Source organism: Cariama cristata, unplaced genomic scaffold, assembly GCF_000690535.1.
Source record: "Cariama cristata isolate BGI_N322 unplaced genomic scaffold, ASM69053v1 scaffold14112, whole genome shotgun sequence".
In the NCBI taxonomy this organism is placed as follows: domain Eukaryota; kingdom Metazoa; phylum Chordata; class Aves; order Cariamiformes; family Cariamidae; genus Cariama; species Cariama cristata.
Window position 1 is genome coordinate 1,265 of NW_009602197.1, and position 11,551 is coordinate 12,815.

The window sequence follows — 11,551 nt, forward strand, 5'->3', positions numbered from 1 at the left end:
GGGAAAGGAGGCAAGCACCTTGATCACAAGATGCCTAATACCTCAATGAAACCAAAACTTCTCTCCAAAATTCACCAGTCATCAGGTTTGCAAGGAAAAAAGAAAAAAAAAAATATGCAAGCTTTCAGTTCAGAAAGACACAAAAAAAATAAGAGCCTAAACTGAGAAGAGTCAGATCCTATGTAAAAACTTTTCCAGACTTTGAAGTTGTACAGATCAGGGGCTTAGTCAGTGTGTGTCATTTACTTTTACGCATTTTCTAAAAAAGAAAATGAGCCCTTATTCTTTGTATTAGACACAAGCACCACAAAAGTATAAACAATCCACTAAAACAAAGCAAGACACAAATATTCTTCTCCCTTCCCAGCTCCCTGATCCACAAATATTGTTTCCCTTTAACATATATGCTTTACTGCTAATTAATCTTCCTTGAAAATTTAGGTTAGGCTTTTAAAGTGTTCCTTGAAGCTTTTCAGGTATGGTGCATTTTACAGCATTTTTCTTACAATGTTGTTTTAGTGTAATACTATTTTATTTAGAAAGAAAATGAGACATCAATCAACTAACCTTTCATAATTGTGCATTAAACCCAACCCAAACCAAAAACCCCACAGTATGACACAATCACCAGTACCTGCCTCGATGCTTTTTAAAGGCAGGATTTTGGGGGTTCAGCACTGGCAGCACTACTTTATCCTGTATGATTCCAAGGCCAATTAAAGGAGTAATTTCATTTCCTGTTAAACTGCAATCAGCTCTGTGGTAAAGTTGGGAGAGCTATCTTAATCACACTACCTCTGAATAAAAACCCAAGTAATTCCTTGCCCAGTAAAAAATATGAGCTCAGATTGAGCATAATTACTGAAATCTGACCAGCGCAGAAGTCCAACACCATATAGAGAGAAATATTACTGTATTTAAAAGTTATAGCACATCAGTATATTGTCATTTGAAAAAGCTATCCGTCTCTGACAGTATACGAGCATACACTGAACTTCTCGCTTGTAATCTGACAGACTGCACTTAAGTGAAAAATACACAAGTAAGAAAAATCTAATTTAAAAAAAAAGATGAAGACATTTTGGACACAAATCTATTCAAACGCAATAGTACCACTGGGGATGGTTGGGGGGCTTATACCATCATGTCAGTATATCAATGACACAACAGTCGCTTTACAGCCAACCTACAGTCTTACTAGTACCATGACCAGGAATGTTCTGCTTTTGTCCCTGTAGATAAAACTTCTTTCTACTACTTACAGTCAGATTTGGTTTGTCTTGCATGTACACAGTGAAGATAGAACAGCCTGTAAGAGCAACCTAACTACTTGGGAAATAGCTTAGCTAGCGCAGTGAACATTAAAACTTCTAAACAGGACAGACTCCCAAAACTTAAGGTATAATGCAAACATTAAATTGTGTGTTAACGTTAACGGAGTTTGTGCTGTTTCTGGGTTTATGAATACACTCAAAACCATCTCCCTCTCACCTGGCACATCCAATAAAAATGGTCAAAACAAGATCCGTTGCTTTCTCCCACTTGACCACAAAGCCTGCAGCAAAATGTTACGGGAAAATTAATCACTCAAACTCCTGTGCACAATTTATTAAATACTGCATATTCAGATTCCTCTCCCCTCCTTGAAATGCAAGCCTCTTATTGTATTTGAAAACAATAAACAGATAAAGATCTGATTCCAATTACACCTAGACTACAACTAAAATCCTAGTGTTGTACACTATGGCCTATAAAGGACTTAAGAGGAAAGTGGTCAAAGATGCATGGGAGCTATACATCTTAACCGTGTTAGTTCTTTCGCAGATCTACCTGCAAACTTGCTGAAAAATTTGACAGAATGCTCAGGCTTTCTTTCTTTTTAATTTCTGCAAGAGTTGTGAAAGAAAATAGTAGAACACTGGGAAAATAAAGTAATAATCCTGTGCTTGGCTGTTGTATTTTAAGTGCTGATGCAAAAAAACCCCAACACTCCAGCACAAAGGAAGTGCTTGGAGCAACCTCTTATCTAAATTGCTAAAACCTACTTCAGAAAGGCGTCAGATTCAGAATCTCAACTTCAGTGCTTCCAAATGTATTTCCATGGAATATTTTAGATACAGAAACCTCTAATTTTACAGAGCTGACAGAGGAAAGACTGAATGGTGTTGCAAACAGCAAGCTATAATTACAAACAAAAACGTGTCTTGTGCTCACTGCTGAGGTATTTCTTAGTATTTTACACAGTCAAAACACATTAACTTAAACCAAACAACTAAAAACCTTGAATAAAATAACCTAACTTTATATGCACCCTGGAGAAAAGCTGACAACCCAGTGTTCAGCAGCTCACCTCTGCAGTCACAACTCCTGTTCGAAATTGGTTACTATCAAGAATAACTACAAGACATAAAAGATATAGTGGCAGAAAAGTTTTCAAACTGCACATCTACTACATATTGCACGCTACAATAGCTACTAGGACTTCTGTATGACCATACATATTAAATCCGTGTACTTATTTCAAGACCAGGAAACGAAGACCAAGTTTCCCAGGAGCTGGGATCGCACTGCTAATTAACACCAGTTTAATGGTCAGCGGACAAACAGACACTAATAAAAAGAATTTTATTAATGGACTGAATTTAATCCAAGCACAAGAATACTCTAACCAACTTTGAACAGATCCACTCCTCCTCAGATTACATGATCAGAACATGTAAAATACATTTCCACATGTAGTTTTACATGCAACGGTGGGTGAAGTAGTTATCCGCCCAGTCTGGCTCATCCTGAACGCTACAAAACTTCAAACCACAGTAGTGTGCAAACCCAGAATTTATTCCACACAGCTTCAGCACCTACATTCACTGAGCAAAAGAACCGTTTCACATCATGTTAGAGACTTCTGGGCAGCAGAGGCAGTATTTGGCTCAGAACCTCTCTCAAAATGAAGAAAACTATGAATTTTAAACACTGCACATAGCATTCCAAAGATACCAGCCAACAGACCACTGAACCAGAAAAGAAAAAACAATTCAGCAATATTATGCAAGAGTTCAGTGTCAAATGACTGCCTTCTCTCCACTTCAGTACAGTGATACATACCACAAAATGCAGTGGGTTAGGTATCAGTAAGAAAATCTGTAAATATTTTAAAAAGTGGTGCATTTTCATTATCAGCTGGAGAGAACTAAAAGGTGCACACAAGGCAAAAAGAACAGCATTAAGATGTACAGTAATAGAAAACATGGTGTAACATCCCAAAACCAAAAAATCCTGCCAGATTTTTTTTCATAAACATTTTAAATTTGATGGTATAAAGACTGACTAACACACCTAAGCTTACACTATCTTTGCAAAAGATGACAGGTAAAACCACCTTCAGACAGGAAGCCAACTTTCTTCCTGTTGTTTAATCAACAATTACTAAAATGAGAACGCTTCTTTCTTCTTCACTTAAACAATGCCACAGGATTTGTGAAAGGATAAATATATACAGATCAACAAAACGGTTAAATTATACATCTTTAGAACAACTTTTTGCGTGGCAGTAGTACATTCTATGGCATATTCTATGGGGGAGTGGGACAGCGCATGAGGGAAAAAGTGTTTCATGCAGAAAGCACAAAGAGAGACTGCCAGAAGTGAGTGTGGGCTTCTCTTACACCAGTGAATGTAGGTAAAATCCCTCTTGCTTTATAAAAATTCCAAAGTGTCATCAGGGGAGGAAAAACAAAAGTAATGATTCTTGCCATACAGGTAGAACATATGAAAAAATGTGTAATAAAACCTCTTTTACATGACGCCCCCATCTTTTTCCCCCCCAGAAAGAAGAGTATAAATACACCAAAGAGCTTAATGACAACTTATCAGCTCGCATCATATAACACAACTCAAATACTAGCATACAGATAATCAGAACACTGACATGATGTGCAAACTACTGATCTTCAGCTGTATTTCAGCAGTAATGCTTATGACTGCAGTTTATGGAGCATCTCTATCAAAAGCACATCTTCTTAGAGCTTTAATATCAGATTTAAAACTCCTGGAAAAAAGCAAGGACGTAAGTAGTTGATTTTCTTTTATTGCAAGATTCTTTTCTATTTTTTTCTATGCATTTTTTCAGAAAAATTAACTTTTTTCCCCCTTCTCTACAGAAGATTCATCTTGACCTTTACACAGCAAATGAGAAACAGGTGAGTTGAAATTTTCTGTTTTCAGAAAGATTTCTAAGGTATGGCTACTTTAAAATGAGATGATATTGAGTTACACCAAAACAGTTCACTTATCAGAAGGGCAGATACAGAAGACAAACCTGAAAAGTCTGAATTCAGTGCAGAGAGTGCAGTTTCTTAAAGACATTTCTGGTTTTGGTTTGTATTCTCAAAGATTAACAGTCTGATGTACAATATTACCTCATTGTTCTGTGCAATACGTAACATAAAATGAATCCTCCCTATTCATCCTGCTTAATAAATGGTTGAATTCACAGGAAAAAATGTTCTAAGAATTATTAAAACATTGTAAGATTTGCAGAAGGCAATACTGTTGTATTAACACTAACACAAGAAAAATTTTGAGAATGAAACTAGACCTAGAATAAAGCAGTATCTGTATGAAATTGCCCATATTTTATCTAAACTAGATGCAGAGCCACTAGTAGGTTCTGTTTAAGACACTAAGTCTTCTATATCCCACCAATGATGAAACTTAGTTAGGCTCTACCTAATTCTTTTCAGGAACAATATTTTACCATGCCGATCTGGATATATTAGCTATATATTCATGTTTTACGGTATTCAGTTAATACCTAAGGCTTAGTTCCACAAGAATAGTATCATTGTGGTCACTTCTTTCTAAAAAACTGCACATCAAAGTGCAGACAGTGTTCTAAGTACAGCTTTACCACAGACTATTCATCACTGACAGGCTGCTGATCTGCACTACTTTTCTTTTCAATTTGGTGTGCAAGTAGATCAACGAACCCGAGCATCAAGTTATTTAGTACTGGGAAGCAGTTACAATCTTTACGCGAGTTATTTGTTAACTACTTTGAACCTCCAATTAAGTTTTTAATCCAGAAGAATTCTTGCTTAACAGTAACTTTTTTTCAGTAAAGATTTAAAGCCAGATTCTGCAACCACTTCCTTATCTGAGTCATTTTTCTCATATGCTGGCAACATCAAGATGTAACTATCTCAGAGCTCCAGTGCTTAAACACAAATGCATGAGGCTGATTAATAACATATTGTCACTGAGTGCCTGAAATAGCTTGTAAGAGTGATGTGTGAAGTTATTTCTCATATTCAAAGCCAGATCAGATGCAGACATTAGATAGAGCAACCTAAGTGCATTAACTGATGATGGCTCTAAAAAGGCCCCTGTAAAACTGACAGAGGCTTTGACTACTAATCCTTTTGCTAAGATGCAATTTCCACTTGACAACTGGGAGTTGTCTCAGTTTACAAGCAAATACTACAGTTTCATGTTCCCAAGAGATATGCCAACACTTCAAGCGTCCTGTAAAGATTACTCACTTTTCAGAAGCTACAATAATCTACCGTAGAACTAAGGCTACATATAACATCTTACAACACAACTTTAAGGGAACAAATGAACACACGTTGTAGAAAATCAACAGCGTAATTCCCTGTATGAGGATAAAAACAATGGGCAATTGAGATTTTTTTTAAAATTGAATCCATTGCCCTCGAGAAAAAAAGTTACATATATCTAATGCTTTTGCTGACTGTTCTAGGAGTGCAGCTGGCAAACTCTAGATTGTTACCTGACTGAAATGGGCACCTTGGAGAATGAAATTGAAGATGAGGATGTTGATAATCTTCGAAATATCAAGAAGAATCTCCAGAGTCTTATGGTAGGCAAACTTTCATCTAGTTTAATAAAAAAAAAAAAACACAACAGGAAAAAAGTGTTTCAGTGTTAGAGAAAAACAATGCTAGAATCAGTGTTTTTATGCCTCGAGGTCTATGTGTTACCATCTCTTGAGAATACTGGACTTTATAAAAAAAATCATAGCATTAAACTATATGACAACATCTATTTGCAGGATAATCCAATACAGTAAAACAGATTTGAGCCCTACCAGCTATACAAGTCAACGTTTTAAAATATTTTACTTTTTTTTTCTTTATTGAATCATGCAAGGCCTGTAACGCTGACAAAAACTTGCTTTTAGGAGCATAACAATTATTACACAAGCAATGGCTTTGAAAATTGCGCCATAAATTTATGACTGTAAAGGGCCCAACAATGAATGTAGTACACCTTGATACACTGTATAAATTCCATGGCGAAGAGATCCTCGTATCATTTTAGAAACCCTCTTCAGGCTAGAAATTAAGATTTGCCTCTGCTGCAGTATTTATCATAGAAAGTGAATGTGTTTAGCTCGTAGTATTTTTACACTCACAAAAATCTCTTTTATAAGCAGCTTCTTCATCGTATCATCCCTTAACTTACCAAAGCCAATCCTCTGAAATATTAGGGGTTCTTTTTTCTTAAAAGAAAAACTTAACATACAGAAGTTGATGTATTATTGCTAAAACTAGCTGACAAGAGAACTATCACCAATCAACAAAAATATCTGTATTGCAGGATCTAATTCCCCAAGGAACTGGATGCAAGATCTGTGAAGCTAATGACAAGAAAAAGTTTCCTGCATTCCACCAAGACCTGAGCAACTTTCTGAAATCTATGCTAAAATAATCAGAGAACCATTTTTATTTTTACTGCTATGTTATTTATTTAAATATTTAATTGAGATTAATTTATATATTTTGCCCTGTGGCTTACTAGCTTGCTGTCCACTTTGGGACCACTGTATGTTCTTAGTCTGGGTAGTAAGACAGTCTGTTCTAAGATCATATTTGATCCTTTCTGTAAGCCCTACGGGCTCAAAATGTACTTTGGAAAACTAATTGATTCTCACTTTGTCAATAAACTTGGAGACACAACTATTTATTGAAAAAACTAATAAAAGTTACTTGTAGATTATATTTAATAAATTTCAGTAACATACAAAAATCATGTCTAGAGTCTTCTTTGTTAAATGACACTGTCTTTTTCACTGCTGATTTACTACTCTGCTTTTTTTACAAATACAATTGAAAAACCCCAAAAGCAATTACCAGTATACAAGCATACAGGTACCAGACTCAAAACAAGACACCTGCAGATAACCTTTTTAATGCAATATAAAATACCAGTTTATGCTGGTATACAGCACAAGGTATAGAAGTAATACTACCAAGTTGCTTCCCCAAAAAAAGAAACACAAAACCCCAACCTTTTTTTCTGAGCTGCCCTACTTAGCTACACAGGCATTCTGCTGTATTTTTTGCAGGATACATTTTTCTCATTGGTGTAAGCAAAACATGCAGTTTCAAAAATCTTCAGACACAGGGGAACATTATGAAAGCAGTAACGCACCTGAAACAATAACTATGCAGGTAACTGAGGTACCAATGTCCCAGAACACTTACATAGCCAATTCTTTCCAGTGACATCTGACATAAATTGATGATTAACGCATAAATCCATGTGAACACATACTGCCTTAAGTATTCACAAAAACGTTGTGGTGGAACCTCAGAAACGTGCTTACTTCAAAGGAAGATGGAGTCAGTCACGTGGCATTGTAAGTTTTATGCAGAAAGAAACAACTAAGAGGAGCATCTTCTACAGTCCAAACCCCACCACTCAGTGCTAACAACGCTAGCTCTAAATTGATGAAAGTAAGCCTACTACAAGAGTTATCAGCCTATCGTTTACTCTTTGATGTGTTTTGCTGGTGGGTGTGGTATGGAGTATTTCACGTTATATGTAAAAACAGACTAACAATGGAAAAAACAGCAGGTTTCTTGAATGCTACGAAGAGAAAACAGGCACTAACGATAGCTTTCTGCCAAAACTAGGAAAATACTTACAGCGCTGCTATCTGTTCCTCTACTTATCTTCTCATCCCACAGTGAAGTAGTGCTCTGTCCCCACCCACAAGGACTCCGAAAAGCAAAATACTGTCAGTCATCCCAGCCACAAACAGTTCAGCTCCACCCTCTTCTCAAATCAGATGCCTTCCAAACTACAGCCTATAGTAACAGTAATACCTAAATACAGTGTGACATAGAAGATGAGAAAACAGGCAAGAACTTCATTCATAAAAATTCTACCTCATCAATCTTTATAGAATAATACTTCTCTTTACACAGATTCCTTCTTACTTGATAAATTCTTAAAAGTAGCATGAAAAAAGAATGAAAAAAAAAAATCTCCTTTAAACAAAGTGAGACAATATTTAAAGAAATAGGAAGCACTGAGCCTATGAGATAAAGTCAAAGAGAGACCAGTTTTAAAAACACCCACAAGAATGTAAGAATGAAAGAATGATATGAGTACTACTGACTTCTGACTACTACTGCCAACTGTAGAGGAATTTTAGCGTGTTAATCTTGCAAGACCACCCATACCTAAGTGACAACAACAATAAAACCAAGTCAGTCTGAGATTGCCTAGCAGTGACACTAACCTGCAGAGTCAAATCCAGAGATCCCTTTGAACACCTCCGGGACTCCCCATCAGGTCTGTGTCCGAAAGACTTTGTGTGGGAAGCTGGCCCAAGGCAGGGGGCTGACTTTCCCTCTAGTGCTGAGTATTAGCGAGGCAATGGAAACAGAATGATAGTTCAACAGTCAACATACACAGTTTATATGATTGAAGGCTCATAATTAATAGATTTACAGCTGCTGTAAAAACATATTACATAATGGAATAGTGATGTCGTTTTAGATTATCTGTTATGTCATTGAGTTTTTTTTCACTGGGTTACTTAATAAACATTATAACCTTCTGATTCAACTGCCATCTAAAGCCTCTGATCTACAGCAAAAAGCTGCATGCCGAAGTAACAGCATCACACATAACATGTGGCTTTGCCCATGAACGTGTTCCAGTATCAGGTCACACATGTTTAGCTGCACAGCTGCCCCAGCTCTCAGCAATCGGAAAGCACGTACAGGAACAGTTTTCATTGAACACCGTTCTGTTAATAAACGAGGCTTCCTTTATCGTCTGCTTAAGCATGAGAAACCTCAACTCTGAAGATCTGGTAAAACCTACCTTGGGGTTATTCCACGCAGTTGGACATCCCACGTGGAATAACCAAGACCTTTTCTAAGTCCAGATAAGGCAGAAAGAGTCAAGTACTTCAGCAATCAAGAAACGATGGTAAGAGAGATACTTATCCATGCATTCATAAGGAAAGGTAGAAGCCATAGCTCACTAACAAGTTCATAAACACAACACACATACACTTTTTTTGGTTTTTGGTCTGACACCTGTGTGACATGACATGTGATGTGACATCTGACATGCCACACTCAATGTGACATGACACATGTAACATACATGTGGCATGAGACATGTGACACGCATGACAATATCTGACATGACATGTGGCTAACATGTGACACGTGACAATACACAAGACACGCGACATGTGTGATGCAACACAATAGGCATGTGACATGTGACGCATGATGCAGTATGCACAAGGCCCGCCACCCCCGAGACACGTGACCTGCCACCTGTTAGACACATGATGTGAGACGCGACACGTGTGTGATGTGACCTATGATATGTCAGATTTGACCCGTATGTCAGATTCAACATGTGACATGCTACAGGTATGTAACAGGTATGTCAGATTTGGTGTCTATGTCACTCATGACATGTGTATGTGTCTCGGTATAGCAGCTGTGTCTGCACGTGTGCGTATGCCTACAGCGAGACTACACATGCACACACCCTGCCACGTCTGCCTGTGTACAGGTATATTCTCATTAGCGGACCTCAATTCTTCTCAAGCAGGGAGGGAGAGGCTGAGCTCTCAACCGGAGGCTGTTGCTGCTGTTCATGTTCACATGTCCGTCTCTGGTCTGCGTGGCCAGCCATGTATGTATGTATGTACATAGGATGCATATGTGCTCCGGGCACATGTACCTCCTGGTAACACATCTTCAGCCTTGTTAGCGGAACTGCAGTACTCTTGCCTCTCTCAAGCTTGTAGAATCACAGATTTTGGAATTACTGAGGTCGCCGAGGAAGAATTTGGATGGAACACTGGCATGCTTACCTTTACTAGCTCAGCGCATTCTGCATATCCTGTTACCTCATCAAAGAACAATCCAGATACAAGAACTGGATCCATACTGTTGTCATCAACTCATTTCTCAAGGATACAGTTATCATGCCCAGCACAACACATCGTTTTCACAACAGAACCCCCCTCTCCTCCTAAGAAGCTTTCATAGATGTTTTGGTTTGCTGTACAATTAATAAAATGGCTGAACTACACAAAAAAGTGCCCAGTTACTTGTACATATTCAAGGCTTCTAGCTTAACTACAGAAACACTTTGGTGATGATGTCTCAGCAAAAGCTTAAGTCCATACAGAAAAACAGTGCAGCAGTGTATAAAACACTAACACATTGTCAAGGAAATTAATTGAAGTTTTAATATCTCTGAAAAAAGGGCCACAGTATGCTCTAGCCTAGAATACGATGACCATTCTCAAGCATTTTTAGAAAGGAAATTTGTTACCGAACAAATATTAAGTGGAGCATGTGCCACACAAAGACAACAAAACACCATGACCCCCAAGGTGAAAGATTGCAACAGGAAACAAAACAGCAGAACAGCAAAAAAAAGGTCAAGGTCCAAGTAGTAACAAGTCAGTCAGTTTCAACAACTTGAAGATCAACATAAGATCATCTCCAGTAAAGACTCAAGAAGCAGTTCAAAAAACAGGTTAAAGAAAAAACAAACACCAAAAAGATGTTTTTGTTCCAGAATCCTCTTACAACAAGCAGCTGAAACATGACTACAGCACTGTTCTATTACGGATATATGAAAACACTACGCAACAGCTTCCCACACTTCTATGATATACAAAAAAAAAAATAAATCAAGTAACATGATGAAAGTGTACTACCTAGCTTAAATACACCAACATTTCCCAACACATAACCCAAGTATGGTACTTACCAACTTCCTTTTAAACACTATCATCATGTTACCATATTCTTACCGTAACATACAAGGACGCAAGTTCCTTCTCGACAGGGACACGTTTCAGATTCTCATGTACACAGATAATGTTGCGAGGACCCGTCAGGACAGTGATGAAGTAGTCTGTGGCTGGAGGAGGCCAACTAATCTACAACCACCAACATCTGATGGTTTTTGGGGCAGCCCACAAAAGTTGAAGGAACCTTGTTTCTGGTAACTTCTGTACTACATCAGACTATTTTGCTATTTACAGGTTTGACACCTTTTAAATGCTTTAAATCCACTACCAAAAATAGTAATTGTCACAGAACAGTTGAGTAATAGCTTGGTAATTTAAAGTTTCACACTTGGAAGTACAGAGATTATTTTTTAACCCTTTTACCACAAACAACATACAGTTAAATACAAGCCACTTGGCAAATCCATGCTAAACAAAAGTCTTAAATGACTGGAAAAGGAT

General features: G+C 37.5%; 1 protein-coding gene across 1 annotated transcript; it reads left to right on the forward strand.

The window, feature by feature from the left end:
- Positions 1 to 3,928: 3,928 nt before the first annotated feature.
- On the forward strand, positions 3,929 to 7,044 carry LOC104157355. The gene is made up of 4 exons (XM_009694654.1): positions 3,929 to 4,066; positions 4,161 to 4,199; positions 5,762 to 5,881; positions 6,622 to 7,044. Exons 1-4 carry the CDS (start codon positions 3,929 to 3,931, stop codon positions 6,730 to 6,732), a joined length of 408 nt encoding a protein of 135 aa, XP_009692956.1. The 3' UTR covers positions 6,733 to 7,044.
- Positions 7,045 to 11,551: the final 4,507 nt, after the last annotated feature.